Source organism: Carassius auratus, chromosome 11, assembly GCF_003368295.1.
Source record: "Carassius auratus strain Wakin chromosome 11, ASM336829v1, whole genome shotgun sequence".
Classification (NCBI taxonomy): Eukaryota; Metazoa; Chordata; class Actinopteri; order Cypriniformes; family Cyprinidae; genus Carassius; species Carassius auratus.
This window is the reverse complement of record NC_039253.1, coordinates 13,119,831-13,137,059: the sequence shown is the minus strand read 5'-3', so window position 1 is coordinate 13,137,059 and position 17,229 is coordinate 13,119,831. Positions and strand designations below refer to the sequence as shown.

General features: G+C 37.3%; 1 protein-coding gene across 9 annotated transcripts in view; it reads left to right on the top strand.

Moving 5' to 3' along the window:
- nhsb (Nance-Horan syndrome b (congenital cataracts and dental anomalies)) overlaps positions 1 to 16,826 on the top strand; it is a 52,811-nt gene extending 35,985 nt beyond the window's left edge. Inside the window, exons 2-12 of one of the 9 annotated variants that reach the window (XM_026275519.1) lie at positions 3,087 to 3,239; positions 4,121 to 4,260; positions 4,464 to 4,508; positions 5,736 to 5,780; positions 6,140 to 6,202; positions 8,197 to 8,241; positions 8,709 to 8,904; positions 9,109 to 9,240; positions 9,385 to 12,408; positions 12,991 to 13,114; positions 13,232 to 16,826. In XM_026275519.1, coding sequence (XP_026131304.1) covers positions 3,087 to 3,239; positions 4,121 to 4,260; positions 4,464 to 4,508; positions 5,736 to 5,780; positions 6,140 to 6,202; positions 8,197 to 8,241; positions 8,709 to 8,904; positions 9,109 to 9,240; positions 9,385 to 12,408; positions 12,991 to 13,114; positions 13,232 to 13,835 — 4,571 coding nt within the window. In that variant the 3' untranslated portion in view covers positions 13,836 to 16,826. The remainder of the gene's footprint in view (positions 1 to 3,086; positions 3,240 to 4,120; positions 4,261 to 4,463; positions 4,509 to 5,735; positions 5,781 to 6,139; positions 6,203 to 8,196; positions 8,242 to 8,708; positions 8,905 to 9,108; positions 9,241 to 9,384; positions 12,409 to 12,990; positions 13,115 to 13,231) is intronic. The other 8 variants (XM_026275521.1, XM_026275522.1, XM_026275520.1 and 5 more) reach the window with 8 other exon arrangements.
- Positions 16,827 to 17,229: the final 403 nt, after the last annotated feature.

Sequence of the window (17,229 nt, the reverse complement as noted above, 5' to 3'; positions counted from 1 at the left end):
CATCCTTTTAATGTTTTAACTCATTTACTTTGCATTTTGATGCAATTATACTGCAGTGTACTGCTGTCTTACTAAGCACTGACCTCTTTACGTGACTCAAACTCTCCTGTAACTGCGCTTTCCAATGCCACTGAACAGAACATTGAGACTTGATGTTTCTGTGATTCAAATTGTGAAATGTACATTGAAGAAATGTGTGAAATCCAAAGAATTTAGAAAATGTTTCTATGTGCATAAGCTTAACTGACTCATGACATAATAAGAGTCTCAGATTATATGTAACTACATACAAAGCATAGTTTTTCTTTGGTTGAATCAATTTTGTAGTAGATGACCAACATTTCTAAGTGCAGAAGGAGTGATTAAGACGCATGTATGTGGAGATCATCTATCTGTACTGCATGAGGATCAGTACTTGATAGTGCAGGGCAAAAACGAAAGAAACAGCAGAGCAGTGCTGAGTAATAGAGTCTGTTCAGCGCATTCGCACATCATTACAGCACAAGTCCAAATGGAGGGAGAACCATCAAAACACTAACTCAACAATTATTTCCAAAGCAGATGTTTAATGAAATATTTCTCGCTCCTTGTAATCCATCTTGGACTCTTTTTTCACTAACGTTGTTACAGTGCATTATGGGATTTCTTTCTTTTTTAAGGCTACCACTGAAGCTTTGATAGTAGCATAATTTTGATAGTAACATTGTTACTGATAGTGAGTTACCTACCTTTTGGAAAATCTTTCATTAGTGTCTCTAGACATTTCCCCGAAAATTTTATTTTACATTATATATTTTTTTATTATATTATATTATATTATATTATATTATATTATATTATATTATATTATATTATATTATATTATATTATATTATATTATATTATATTATATTATATTATATTCAAAAGTTTGGGGCCAGTGAGTTTATTATTACATTTATTTTAGGAATTATTACTTTTGTTCAGCAAAGAATCGGTCAAAAGTGACAGTATTTTTTTCAAATATATACTGTTCTTTTATCAGACTGTTTTTATTATAATAAAACATTATTTTTGAGCACTTGCATATAAAAATGATCTATGTAAATAAAAGAAGAGTAATGGCTGCTGAAGATTCAGCTCTTAACACCACAGGAATAAATAACATTTTAAAATATATCAAAGAAGAAATAAATTCAGCCTTGGTGAGCATAAGAGACAAAAAATAAAAATAAATCACCAACCTTAAACTTTTTAACAATATCACCTATGGTATGTTTATCAATCTGCACTTACACTATACTAATTTAAGCTTTTATCTGTAACTTTAAAGGTTTAAAGTCAGAGGATTTCCCATATTGCTTAAAATCACAAAGGAAATTTAATAAGGTGTTTAAGTATCTGAAGTAAAAACAAAAACTGGCCCACTCCCAGAGACCTGAAAGTATTAGTCTAAACTTACTATCAGTTTTTTTTTGAAGCATGAAAGTGCTTAATTCAGATTGAAATCCCTCACACTGGCTGAGTTCTGACTCCATCAGTAAAGTGTCAATCAGCTGTCTTTAAGAGAACTACAGTGATTTACTTCATTTATCATATTCCAAAGACATTTGATTTCTCTTTATAGAATTGTTTTCTTTATTCTTCTACTGTTCTGTTGATTACAAATTGGTTTAAAGTTAATGTAAAAATTTCTGAAATATTAATAAAGTTTTGTTTACAGATGCAAAGGAGATTGATACTAACTTTGATATATCATGCAAAGCAATTCATTTATTAAGTGTAGCTTAATTGTGTAAATACTGTGTCCGCTGTGCAAATTTGTGGATACTTGTTCTCATTCCTAAAATTGAGTCTCCAGCTGCCTCATTCATCAGTGCAAGTTAACACTGAACATAGAAGGACATTTAACAGAGCAAAAAAGTGGGTATCAGATTAGCATTCTTGAGTAAAACCACTCAAAACATTGTTCATTTTAATGGTTCTCTGGTTGTGGTCAGGCTTAAGGTTATAGAAGGGGCTCGTATCGGATTACCAAATGCCCCCTTGTGTGTGTGTGTGTGTGTGTGTGTGTGTTTGGCAAGAGAGAGAGGCCTTGTGAGTATTAATTGCTGTCAAACCAATAGACTTGGCTATTGTCTTTATCTCATGGTTAAAGCACTAAAATGTTTCCTTTCTGACTGTCAGTCTGAATTGTCTGCTTCATATTTAGCCATGGCTTTCAGAAATGTAAGACCCCTTTGCGGTTTCCCTTTAATGTACCAGAGCCTAACAAAAAATATTCCCAGATCCTAACTTGAGGAGCCACTTCTGTTTTTTATTAAATGACTTTTGTTCCAATTGCATCCAACAAAGTGTTTGTTGCTATAAAATCCAATGTTTTTCTAAGCATCTATCATCGTCAACCCTCCACCCTTCTTTGATGTTTTCTAAGAGAGGAAATGCATTTCTATTTCTATTATTATTCTGCTGATCACAGCCTGATAAGGATCTGCTAATTCGTTGTAAATTAGATATGAAGGGTTGCTTGGATACAGATGACTCTGTGTAGTTCAAGGGGACCGCTGCGTATTGAATACTGATGGGCATATGCTCCTTTATAGAGGAGAGAAGGAGACAGGAAGCTGGGGAAAAAAGAAAAAGATAGAGGGAGAAATACTAATGAAGCTGTCTTTCACCTTCTTTTCCCTAGAATGCCGTTTGTTGTCTTGTAATGCATAATATTGTTACAGTTGAATGAAAATGGAAACTTTCACTGCTGCTCAAAATTTGGGGTTTGATAAGATTATTTTAATGTTTTTGAAAGTCTCTTAAACAAACCCAGGCTGCATCCTTTGATAAAAAATCATTTGGTGAAAAATACAGTAGTATTCAGAAATGATTCCTGTGACGGCAAACCTACATTTTCAGAAGCCATTATTCCAGTCTTCAGTGTCACATGATTTTTCAGACATCATTCTAATATGCTGATGTTGTGCTATATTTTTTATATATAAATATATATATAAATTTAATAAGATTCTTATTTGATTGGGGTTTTAATTGAAATCATGTAGCCTATATATTCCAGATTTCTGACCTCGTAACTTCTTTGTCTTTTTCTCTAGCCGTATCAAATTTGGACATTGAGAGTAAACTCACATCACACTTCCAGGTTCCATGGCATCAACAACACAACCTGTTCCACACTTGTACACGGCCACCATGTCTGGAAGAGTTACACCGACATGCCAAGCTCAACCTGCGGGCACTGCACAGAGGTACTGAGTCAGGCTTCTGGGCCAAACCACAGTGCCGTTTGATTTTTATGAGTCTTTTCATCCAAACAGATCTTATATCACAACAGTTGTAACCAAATCCCCCCTGTGGCTCGGTGGTCTGCCCAGGGCCACTACGGTGATAGATCAGCATAGAGACGTGACAGATCAGGATAGATGAGAATTATGATCCTGGAGGTCCCCTCAGGGATCGATAAAGTGTTTCTATGTAGACCTGAATCTTTCTAAACATCAATCAGGTTCCTCAGTCTACCTGGAAATAACCTCAGATCTTAGTGATTGGGTTACATCATCATATTTTGTCTCCCCATTGTATCTTGCTGTAGGCTATGTCAGCTTTGAGATCTATTTAATTTTCAGTATATATTGAAGGCAAACCTTAAGATAACTTATTCAAATTTGTTCTAAATTAGTGAGTTTGAAGTTGTAGATGTATTAAATGATATATCATGTCTATATTAAGCTGGTATATGAGAAAACATGTAAAATGCCTTTAGAGGCTGATGTTAGGGGAGTTTTTTGGTGAAAATCTAATACATACTGCCACCTTGTGTTTTAGCGATGAAATGATTTGGCATTGCCTCAAGTTCATTATGAACCATCATAGCATAATTTATATTTTCCCCTTGAATCAATTTTACTTCCATCAGTTACACATAAAATGTTACCAGAACATTGATTGTACATTGTCAGTACGCAGCGTATCCATTAGATGCCTACTACACATGAACAATTTAGTTAGAAGTTGGCGGTCTGTAATTTCTATAATACAGAAAGTGTAATAATTTGTACTTTAGTTTAGACTAAAAGATCTTAGCTAGCTGAAGTGTGTGTGCGTGTGTGTGTGTGTGTGTGCTTTACAGACCAGCAGCAGCGTCAGCGTTCAACCAGCAGAGAGCGTGGCCGGGTCACCATATCAATATCTGTGGCTCCGCCTATGCCAACCTTCCCTTCAACTCACAAACTCAGAAGGCGGGAGCAGAGGGGCCGGCACTCACGCCTGGTAAGAATCTCCACTCATGTAGAGGATGTTCACAAATCAGTGGTTCTCAGCTGGTTATGATTCAGAGCCCAGGTTTTGTGTCAAATGTCAAGTGGTGATCTAACCCAGAACCAAATTTGATTATCTTAAAACATAAACTGTTATAAGACCAACAAAATATTTTCGGCCTAAACTAGCATGCTCTCTCCTGCCATGCACTCCAGGAGAGGAGCGTTAGAGAGAGTGAGGGGCAAAACATCCAGAGGAAGGTAAAGAGTTTCTTTTTTGTTTATTTTGTGTGCATGTTTCAGGGTTTTTGTTTATTTCGTTGTAACTTTCTCAGCCCTGGAACTGGAAATATTACAAAATATGTAATTATATAAATGTTAATAAACCCATATTAAATGGCAAATTACAAGAATTCTGTTTTTATATATATGTATGTTTGTTTGTGTGTGTGTGTGTGCATATATATATATATATATATATATATATATATATATATATATATATATATAGCAGAATTTGCAAATATGTTAATAACCAAATTAGAGGGATAATGAAAATTGCATGTTATTTTTTTTAGAACTCTCCGGAATAAGCTATTTCACATAACAGATGTTTATATATATGCCACAAGACAAAATAGTAACTGAATTTTAAAAAATTACCCCGTTCAAAAGATTATTGAATCTTAATAATCTGTGTTGTTTCCTGGATGATCCACGACTGTCTTTCTGTTTTGTGTTTTTCACGAGTCCCTTGTTGGTCCAGAACAGTTCCTGCTGTTCTTCAGAAAAATCCTCCAGCTCCTGCACATTCGTCATTCACATGAATTCACATTCATTTTGTTTTGTGGAGAATATATAAACATCTGTTACATGAAATAGCTTATTCATAAGCGTATTAAATAAACAATAATGTGCAATTTTCATGATCCCTCCTAATTTTGCATATTCTGCAAGGGGCATATAAACTTATGAGCACAACTGTATATGTTCAGTGTCTTGTATTTTCTTGATCCCTTGTGCTTATTGCATGTAAAATATTGATTTAACATGTTAAATCAATATAGATTAAATAATTATGTAATAATGAATAATGCATGCGCTATAATGCATTTTTACATTAAAGTGCAAATAAGTGCAAAGTGTAACTTAAGTCAGAACATTCAGTATACTGGAAATTCTTGAATGAGAAAGGTATCTTCCTTGTCATCATAGTAACATTTCATAATAATGAACATGACAAATATCAAAGTTGAGTCGAATTTCTTTGCTGATTTAATGCTGAAGTCCAGTATACTAGGTGTTTGGAACGAGGAGGTTATTTATAATTTGTTTATTATAATGTACTGTTTTACATCTTCAAATGTGAAAAATATTTTCATAAAATAACATGCACGAGTAAAATAGGCAGTTGAGTGTGATTTTAAAGGTGGTCAAAGGTATTCTGGGATCTTTATCTGTTTTGCTTGTTGCATTTAACTGCTGCAGGAGAGGCCAGCCAAAGAGGCTGAATTCAAACCCGTCCTCAGAAAGGTAAATTCAAAAATGTATTTTAAAAATCTGACAACAGGGCTTCTGACCTCTATCTTTTTAACCAAAGTACAGGTTGTGCCAAAATTATTGAATGGGTGGATTGATTCAAATCCTTCCATAACAATTCAGTTTAGTAAATTCCTTCCCCATTAGATTACAGCCTTTTATTTCAGCATGTGTTGCAGACTACAGAAGAGAACATGTGTGTGTTGTTTTGTGTGTGTATATGTTGCCCCTTTTCCCTCACAGCATGTGGACACTATGGACTTTTCAGAAACATCACATCAGACATTTATTTTGATTTATCACATCTTTTTTTTGTCATTTGTTAAGTTCTGTTTTCCATCTTTTCATTTTAGTATCAGCGTTCCCGTTCCTCCTCCCCTATTCAGTGTTGTTACTTCATTCCCTGGATTAGAAAGGTATTTTGCCCCATTAAAGTCTACTTATTACCTCTATCTCCTAATAGTTTCTCTTTCTTTAAAATGATTAGGTTAGAACAAGACTTCCTTGAGATGAAAATGAACAATCCAGTTAGCAGGATACGTAGCAGTTACAAAGGATCTGAGAAGATATGTATTTGGGATTGCTGATAACATCATCACAGTAAATGCTAATGATCATAAAGTAAAATACTTGATGTGTTTGCATTTACTGTATAAGCAGAATCAGTTAAAGAGTATGCTATTGTATAAATGACCGTTTATGTGATTTGTTAAATAGCACCATTTTAAGTGATACAGCTCAGTATCATTTTCTACATTATATTGAGATATATTGTAGTACGGAAGTTCTAAGCGGCCATGCATTATATTTTTTTTTTCTTTTTGTTTTCTCGTTATAACGACTTAATTTTCTCCTTATCTCAACATAACGAAGTTCGTTTTCTCGTTATAATGACTTAATTTTCTCGTTTTCTCGACATAACGAAGTTCGTGTTCTCGTTATAATGACTTAATTTTCTCGTTTTCTCGACATAACGAAGTTCGTTTTCTCGTTATAATGACTTAATTTTCTCGTTTTCTCGACATAACGAAGTTCGTGTTCTCGTTATAATGACTTAGTTTTCTCTAAGAAGTTACAAAACTGCGCCAACAGGTGGCACTATAGACCTGAATATAACTGATGGGGTGTTGTATACTATTCACTTTACTGTACACGGTCCTTCCTCGTGATCGCTATAATTTGTGCAGTCTTGTTCATTACTGACATTTAATTAATTCATAAATGTTAAATGCTTGAATCAATATGAATATTTTGTGTATTAAGGTCCTGCTAGATGCATGAGTTTCACCAACGCGTTCTGTGTCATAAAATAACTGCTTATCAAAACAAAGGTTGACGTCACTGTATTCTGTTTATCTACAGTAGGACGGGATTTAACAATGTAGGCTGATGTGCTTCTTTTCCTTATTACTAATCTTTATTGTTAACCATATTGATGAGAAATGTGATGTATATGTAAAATCCATAGGCTAATTTAATTCAGTTTTGTTCTATTAACGTTTTTTTCTACACACACACACACACACACACACACACACACACACACACTACACGTACACATGAATGCTCTTTTCAAACAGAAGCTTGTAACACACATGATATCTGCCACATCATATAATGACTACTACAAATTACAAATTATATATAATTTTATTTAAAATAAAGGGAAAATTAAACGTGAGTTTAATACAAGCAGCTCTAATGGCATTTAAACATGTTAATTAAAAAAACAAAACGTTTGTTGTACTGTCTCTGGAAAAATCAACAGGGATTGATCAGCCTTTATTTATGTACAGTACTGTAGACATTATTACCTAGGCGAAGCAAAATTTGCTGAAATATAGGCTACAGTAAGAGCGCCTGCATGGTCCATCAGATGCAGAGTTTGTTACTATAGCAACAGTAAAACTGTCATGTCGTTATAACGAGAAAACAAACTTTCGTTATGTCGAGATAACGAGAAAAATAAGTCGTTATAACAAGAAAACGAACTTCGTTATGTTGAGATAATGAGAAAATTAAGTCGTTATAACGAGAAAACAAAAAGGAAAAAAAATTATAATGCATGGCCGCTTAGAACTTCCGTAATAGTGTAATATGTGTATGTTATATTGCATTTGAAGTATCACAGAGAATTCTGATATTGTAAGATCATTCCTTTCTAGTATTGGGTTAATATTGAATATTTTTCTTTCTTTTTGTGTGAGTAAGACATGATTTTCCATGGATTTCCTTTCTGGATTATTTACTCCCCAGGGTGCAACCTGGCCTTCATTCAAATACATTATTGTTTAAATTTTCATGCAACCATAGAAAAAAAAAAAAAATCATGCTGTGTCTTTGCCAATGTTTGATTCTTTCATCTATTCTTTTTCTTCTCTCTGTGTTTGTCTCTGCCTCATAACCAAAGCTGCATTTCTTATCAACACAGAAAAACGGGAATTTGGCAATAAATGTATGTATGTAAATGTCTACTTAATACAGCTGGTCCCAAAAAGTATTTGGAAACTTAAGCCTCACTTATTTTTCTGCATTAAAATTGAAGTTAGTTTTGAGGGGGGGGGGGGGGGATTAAAGGAGTAGTTCACCCAAGAATTAAATAATTTGCTTGAATTAGAATTTCTTTCTTGTTATGAATGTAAAAGAAGATACTTTGAAGGATGTAGGTAACAAAAAAGCTGCTTACAATTCGTTTGTTATGTTGTATATTTTTTGTATATTTATAATGCAGTGAAATCGAAAAAGTAAGTGTGACTCCAAAAGTATCTGAAGTTTTTTGGCCCACTGTATAAAACTTTGTGATCCTGTAGATAAAATGTTGTCTTTACATGTAGCTGTGTGTTTACAGTATGTTAATTTGATCATAAATTGTCAATCTTGTTCTGAGTACAGTTGAACAGTTCTAACATTATCCCACATTAGGCTGGAACCAACACGGAAACAGATGGTGAATTGCCAGTGATGAGCCATAGGCCTAAATGTCCTGTTCCCAATATACCTACCACCATGGACAAAAATATCAACTGGTCCAAAGCCCTGCCTCTTCCCACTCCAGAAGAGAGTATAAAAGATGACTCTCAAGTGATTTCATCCTGCATCATTCCAATAAATGTTTCTGGTAAGCAACGTTACTCCATATTCAACACAAACTAAAAACACCAACAATATATTGCATCATGTATTATAACAATATGTAAATAACAATAAGTAAAATTAAGCAAAACGAATTTGATACTGTGAAATATATCACCCACTCCTATTATCACTAAGAGAATTCAGGCATAGGCTTAACTACTTCTGAGACTGTTATTTTTCTTCACAGGTGTTGGATTTGACAGAGAAGCTAGTGCTCGCTGCTCTCTTGTTCACTCACAGTCAGTTCTACAGAGACGCCGGAAACTCAGGAGGCGAAAAACGATCACTGGCATCCCCAAACGAGTTCAACAAGACCTGGGTATGATCAACTGATGCTTTACAATTAAAGTCCAAGTTCATCAAAGCAACTTATTGTTTTCTTTAACATCTGCATGTCACATTTTCTTCAATTTTATCCTCATATATTTTTGGTTTAATTATTGGTTTTCTGATTTCCCTGTAGATTCTGACGAATCACCTGTGGCTAGAGAGAGAACAGTGATCATTCATGCCAACCCACACAAGTCATTGTGGCATGAGGAGCTCTCTTTGAGTGGCCGAGTATTGCACACCAAGGACTCTGGCTGTCAGACAGATGACTTCTTGATTGCTGCTCCATCCCGGAGGCGTATCCGTGCCCAGAGGGGTCAGGGAATTCCAGCCTCTCTCTCACACTCCACTGGAAACATCACCTCCCTGCCGGATCGCTCTGATACTGTGTATGCTGCAGCATCAGCTACTCGTGTCCGTTCTAGAAGTCTACCACGTGAGGGTGGTCGGCTTCTGGATGAGGGTCAGGATGACAGTGATGATGATGATGATGATGATGATGATGATGAAGATGATGATGATGATGAAGAAGATGAAGAACTCTCTCCGTATGAAGCTGAGGACTTCCTACCAGGTCCAGGACAGAGAATTCTGAAGGATGAGGAGGAGAGCACTGATGACCAAGGCATGTCAGAGCTCCAGTTTGGAAGCCTAAAGTGCATGCAGCATTCCGAGAGCCCTGACCACACATGGATTGAGAGAGGCCGATCTAGACTACCACGCAAAGTTGATATGGGGAGCTGTGAGATTTCCTCCAGCTCTGATACTTTCAGCAGCCCCATCCACTCTGCCTCCACTACAGGAGTGCTAGGCAATCAGATTGACCATAAAGAGGATCACCAGTCATCAAGCGGCAACTGGAGTGGAAGCAGCTCCACTTGCCCATCGCAGACGTCTGAAACTCTTCCGCCTGCTGCCTCTCCTCCCCTGACTGGATCCTCACACTGTGATTCAGAACTCTCCCTCAATACTGGATCCCATGTCATTGATGACACCACTGGCTTCATAATTGACCCCTACCACATTGACAAGCCACAAGGACAGGGGCGATCCAATTCTTTTACCTCATCGGCTACTGATCAGATGGATGATGCAGGTGTCAGTACTGCTAGTGATGGTGAGTGGAACTGCACCCAGGACCAGCAGGATCAGTCCTGCCCCCAAGACTTCAGTCCAAAGCATTCCAGAGAGGATGAGAGTGGTGTCAGCTGCCCCAGTTATTCAAGTGGGGAAACTTACGAGTGTTTCAGTGACCAAGCATCCGCTAGGAAATCTGAGATGCACTACATAGTTGACACTGAAGGATTTTATTCCTCCATGCACTTTGACTGTGGTCTTAAGGGTACCAGAAGCTACTACAACTATGCAGCCATTGACCCTGACTGTGGACCAAGTGGAAATATAGCACCTGGCATGGGTGAATACACTCAGTCAGAGTATAGAGCCACCAGGACACTGGGTAGACCATGTCTCTCCTTGAAAAAACCAAAGGCCAAGCCACCCCCACCAAAACGTAGCTCTTCATTAAAGGAAACAAGCAGTGGTGTGAACATTCTAGAGCAGGACGAACCAAAGATTACTTGCGAGTTGCCGCTGCCCTTGTCTTCCAGTGAGATGAAACTGCAGCTGGACTTGGCTGATTCTGCAGGGCACCTTGACACTGCAGGTCTTGAGTCACTTGGCGCATGGGGAGTGGAGAATGTCAGGGACATGCTTGACTGCTCCTCTCCATTCAGTTCCTCAGACACACATTCGTTCAAGGATGAAGGTGCTGTGCAAGCTGACTATGCAGACCTCTGGCTCCACAATGACTTGAAATCAAATGACCCTTACCGGTCTCTGCCCAACTCCAGCACTGCTATGGGTACAACTGTTATTGAATGCATCAAGTCAACAGAATGTGCAGAAATGCAAGCCTGTCAACCCAGGTCCAGACCTACTTCTCCAACTCTTCCTCCATCTGAAGGTGACTTAAAGCTGGCTTCCCCTGAAAAGTTGGTGAGCTTGGCATCCCCTTCCAGTGGATATTCTAGTCAGTCAGAAACTCCTACATCTTCCTTCCCCTCCGCTTTCTTCCCAGGGCCCCTGTCTCCAACTAGTGGCAAAAGGAAACCCAAAGTCCCTGAAAGGAAGTCCTCACTTTGTTCCCTACAACAGCCGCAGCTTTCAGTCCGAGACCTAGGCATTTCCTCCAGGAGGGAAACTGACTTCCATGCCATACCCCCCAGTCACCTTGACCTAAGTGCTCTTCACAGCAAGTACTTTGCTCACAGAAATCAGATGCACATCCTCCACCAGAATAAGCAGAAAGCTGCCATAGCTGCGGCTGCAGCTGCAGAAGCTCGAACTGCAGCCGCTGCTGCTGCCGCTGCTGCAGAGGCTCGCACTGCAACTTCTACTTCAGTGAGTGCAACAAGCACAGTACCCAGCTCAGCCCATTTGGCCATCACTCCAATTGTTCTTAGATCAGTCCAACTGCGATCTATTTGTAGATTAGCTGAAGGGAACCAAGGGTATGAACCGGTCAGTGCAAATCTAGTAACTCGTCCCAAGTGTCCCACAGTAATAACTGATGCCCCATCCTCTAGCAACAGGCACAACAGGAAACCACCAGCCTACAAACCCCCTGCGGCACAGCTCTGTGAATCACAGGTACCAACAGTGGAAAATGTTGCTCTTCCCCAGGAAGAAGTGAAAGTGAGACAGGAGAGGCTTGGTCCTGGTACTTACTGGGCAATGACTGCTTTCAGAACTCCTGTAGATCCTACTCCTGAAAAAGAAGACTCTTCAACAAGGTCATCTCAGCAAGAACAAGACATCAGAAAGTACCCAGGTGTGCAACTGACATTGTCACCAGAGAGACTAAAACAAGATCTAAATCAGCTATCACGGTCAGACCCCTCAGCACAGCCCATGTGTTCAGCCAGCACAATCCCACCCCCCGCTTACAGTGAAATACAGAGGAGCAATTTTGTACTGTGCAACAGCCCTGACAAAGTGCCTGTTTCAACTCAAGAGACATCGCACACTTACACAATCAGCGATGTACAAGGCCGAGAAGAGGATTATGAGACATCAGGTGTCGCAACCAGAAGTGCCTCACATGACATAGGGGAAGAAGGGTCGACCCCGGACACAGAGGACTATTTCAGCAAGGGTAATTCTCCTGTAAAACTTATACTTAACAAATGTTATTTATTTTACCATGACTGTAAGTTAAAAAAACAAATACTGTAAACATACCTAGTTTTTTTCTGCCAGAGTTTTAAATGACATTACATGTATTCATTACTCCCCAAACCTTTGCTTAACATTACTGGCTGTATGACTCTCTCTCCTTTCCACCTGTAGCTTGTGTGTGGTGAGCACATTGGCGCCATTGTCCTGTGGCTGCCATTGCATCATCCAATGCTGCACATTGGCACATATAACCCCCACCCTCCCCCAATTGTAAAGCACTTCGGCTGTACAACAATAGACAGTAAAGCGCTATATAAATTCCTCATTCATTCATTCATACATGACACCAAACCCCATGCAGAGTTGGTGATTGTTTTTATTTCACCTCTAGTGGCCACTATTCCTGTATTATGGGAACTATAGGAGATAGTATATAGATATACTGGTCATCCTCAAAATTATTTTCTACTAGACTGACTTCACATGCAAGTTGTTGAATGCTTAACTTTATTTCAAGAGCTAATTGAGTTTGAAGTATGAATGCTTTGCATGTTGACAGAATCAACTCCCAGTGACAATTCAACATCTTCTTTGACTGATGACTCTAAAACTGATGATGATAATGTTTTCCCATCCCCCAACAAACTACTCACAACTGAAGATCTGTTTGCCATGATACACAGGTAAGCATGACTGTTTCACATTAAAGATCCACATTTTGTGTCGTGTTTGGATGATATTTCATGCAATCATTGAAACTTTTATGTGACTGAAATACTCTGTCAACCAAATCTTTGCAGGTCTAAAAGGAAATTGCTGGGACGTAAAGACTCGGGGGAGATAAGTGGAAAAAGTCGGCCTGGAGTAGCACCTGCACCTGCTCCAGTCAGCAATCCTTCTGTATGCCCGATCGCCCCTGCTGCCTCAGTCCCTTCAAACAGCTCTCAGCGAGCCTCAGGACCCATCTACAGGAGTGCCAAAAAGTCCAGTACATCCAGTGAGGAGTTCAAACTCCTGCTGCTAAAGAAGGGAAGTCGCTCAGACTCAAGTTACCGCATGTCTGCTACGGAGATCCTCAAGAGCCCCATCACACCCAAGACTCAAGTAGAGCTGCTATTAGAGACTGCAAGACAAGCAGAGGAGCCCCCCTTACCTCTCCAGGAGTCCACTAGCAGTGGAGATCCACTTCCAAGTCAATTCCCTAAGGCCAACAGCGAAGGATTCTCCCCAAAAACACTTACCATGTCAGCTGCCTCCAGACAAGGACGTTCTAGAATTCCACCTGCGGCAAACAGCAGTCGCTATAGCACGCGGAGTCGGCTGTACACTGCCCCAATGCAGGCCATATCAGAGGGAGAGACTGAGAACTCAGATGGAAGTCCACACGATGATCGCTCCTCTTAGTGGTATAATCATTTTTTTAACCAATCTTTTATAATACAAAAACATTCTGTTTGAACTGTATGAGAGTGGTGTATACATTATGATCTACCTTAGTTTTCTCCCCTTATGTTTGTGATTCAGAAAAAACTAATTTTGATTTCTTTAAGCTCCTTTTGTTTTACCATTTATCATTGGGAGCTATGATTTTCATCATAATATCATGTTCTTATGTTCAGAAAATAAGATGGTGAAATTAGTTCTTCAACAAAATTTGGAAAGGTTACTTTTTAATATAGAAAATTCTATTTCCATCATCCATCACAAATTAACACGAATATGTGGATGCTTCTCTAAAGACAATCGCACCACGGCCATTCTTAGCAGGGGTGTACAATGGGAAAGATTTCTGAGAAAAAAGAAAGCTAGAACTGTGATGAACATAGTTCTATTAGACTGGTGGTTTGCAAAACCATCAGTTCTTTTGGACTTAATTTGGGTATTTATACCTTGAAATATACAACCTGGATGTACTGTTAAATAACAAGGCAAGCAGACAATGTAATCCAGTTTTAGTTTAGTGAAATGTCATGGAACGTACAGTATGTGTGTTTCAGAATCTTCATGCTGTCTGAATCTCAACCTGTCAAACAGCATTCCAACAACTGTAACTAATTGAATCCTTTTTAAGCGTGTTTAGTTTACCTTTTCTTCAAAAACCCAAATTGGGTTGTGTATTTTTGTCACAATTTTCAGGTGTCATCATGTATATTTACTTAACCAACCAACATGGAAGATTTTTGTGACTGCAGAAGAAATGAGGACCTCATTCTCAATGTATTCTGTGAATACCCTTAAAATCAAGCTTACTGTTCATTTGAAGAAGAACTGATTAACTTTTAAAGTGAAACTCTTCAGAGTTGGAGGTCTTCTATGAGTTCAGAACTCATAGGAATTAGCTAGATTTGTCAAGCCTCCACTGTGCCACTGAAGGGAAGGTGACATGCTGTGAAAAAGATCGATTTTTGGTCATCCGTCTCTGATGAACGCTCTTTCACTGTGGTCATAATTCAGTTTCTTCATCCTTTGTACAGCATGCAATAAAACACCAGAACACGTGACATCTCCACGTAAAATGTATTTCCACCTTCACTTGAATTTGTTGAGTTTGTGTTTAGTTAATGTACAAAATGTGAAATTTGCAGTTTTACATCACTGTATACAAAGTTTGAGAAACTGGACAATCTAATCTAAGGAAGCACTATTTGTGTACAGATGAGTTTTGAAAGAACACACTGAGGTTTAAATATGGTGCCATTTTGTTAAAATGTAATGTCAGTATTGATATATATCTCAATTTCTGGGATATAGATAAGATGACTGCGAGAAAGCAGCAGTGGTTCATTGCTCATCTGTATATTTATAGATGACTGACACAATATTTCAGCCTTTATTCTGAACTGTTATTGATTTGTCATGTACTGTCATGTCCAAGAGGTTTGAGATTTGAGTTCTTTTTGTTTTATACCGGTAGAGAAACCTTCCAGGATATTCTGAGACACTAACTGAACTAACAGATATTTTCTCATAAAATAGTAGCTGCAGTGTGCAATGTCTTATTTCTCCTTTAATACAGCCCTGTCTAATGGTTGTCGCAATTAGCTTTGCTTTATAACTACAGAATTTTGGAAGTACAGACTACTTTTTTTCTCCTTTGTGTCCATGTACTAGAACTAAATCTATGAAATCTTCTTTTAGATTGCAACATTTAATAGAAAAAAAAGTATTTTTAATTATGGGATATTTTATCCAGAGAATTATTTTGTTAATAAATTTGGAAAAGAATAATTATAAAGCTTTATTTAAATAAAATAAGAAGAACATATTTCATATCAGGGGTGTATCAGCCAATGATGAAGATACAGAACTTGTAAACATTTCTTAATTAGCTGTAAACTCGCATTCTTAACAAATAAGCTTAAACGACTGTAGTTAAAAATTTTGGTGCTTTGAATTCTATACCCAGGCCATATTCTGTCGTTGTAGCCATTAGGGGAAAGATGTCATTGATATCATCAGTTTTCTTTTCATACTGTACTTTTCTCTCTGTGCTTGTGATGCAATTGCAGTCATGAAAACAACACTCGTGACAACTCAAAAATTCAAATATGTAGCAATGCTTTGTCTTTTGTTTCTATTTTAACAACAGTAGCCACATTTGAAGTATCAAGTCACTTGTACTGTAGTGAAGCTAACCAGTCAGTTTAGGCCTTTTTTGCAAAAGATTAAAGACAAATAATTAAGTGAAATCACAAAGTTATCTATATCATACTTATTTTACCTCAAATGCAGCTTTGGACTGTTTTAAACTGGCACAAGTTACTATACAAATTATCATATCAACAAAGAATTAAAGTAACAGGAAACAAAAAGACACTACAGAGTAGAGTTATTGTATTGGTTTTCATTTATCATCATAATCCATCTTAGACTATTTATCTGATCTTTTGCCGATTTTCTCTGCATTAATGGAGAAGCACAGTATTTTTTAATTTTAATTTATTTTATTTTTTTATTTATTTTTTTGCCAAAGGGTTTCAAATGTGTATTGGTGTGGGGAAAAAATAAAGTATAATAAATTAATTGAAGAAATAAAAAATGTTAAAGTGAAAATGTCTAAAGATAAGATGCATCTCATTCAGTTACAATAAACAGGAAGTAAATCACATTCTGCATACATGCTTCATTTCAAGAGATATAAATCCATTTTGTATTTTTGTATAAACATGTACATATGATCTTTTTCAAACGAAAAAGGAAAAGGCACTGTTTCATTCAAAGTTTACATTAATTCCAAGCCTTTGTATATTTTTGAGCTGTGCGACTCTCTCAGTCCTTTAATTATTTTTTAGTAAACATTGTGGGAATTTCATTGTAAAATTGAACCATTTCTTGCCAGCTCAAGTGACTGCTTAGTAACTGTGCATAGAGAAAGCCAATAAATGTGACTGCATTGAAAAATAACCGGATGCCTGAAGTATGATTTACATGTTTACTGTATGAGCAGTCGACTTTCACACGTTAAAACCTATTTTTTACATAAAAACCTGAATAAATATATTTAAACCTCTTACAGAACTTGTAGAATAAAAAAAAAAATTCAGTCTTTTTCAGTGACAGGTATAGGCCTAAATATTGTTGTGTCATAAATACCAAGTTGTAGCTGCATTACGAAATTTATGTAAGCTACACGTAGGCTACACAATTAATTTAATATTCCAACGTGAGTTCTAAAGTCACACTTAGCAGTCACAATGAATTTTACATAAATGTATTACATAAGAAATAGCCTGCGAGTCTATTTGAGCCCCCAACAGCCCTGAGAAATTGTAAAATGGTAAAACAAAATCAACCTCTC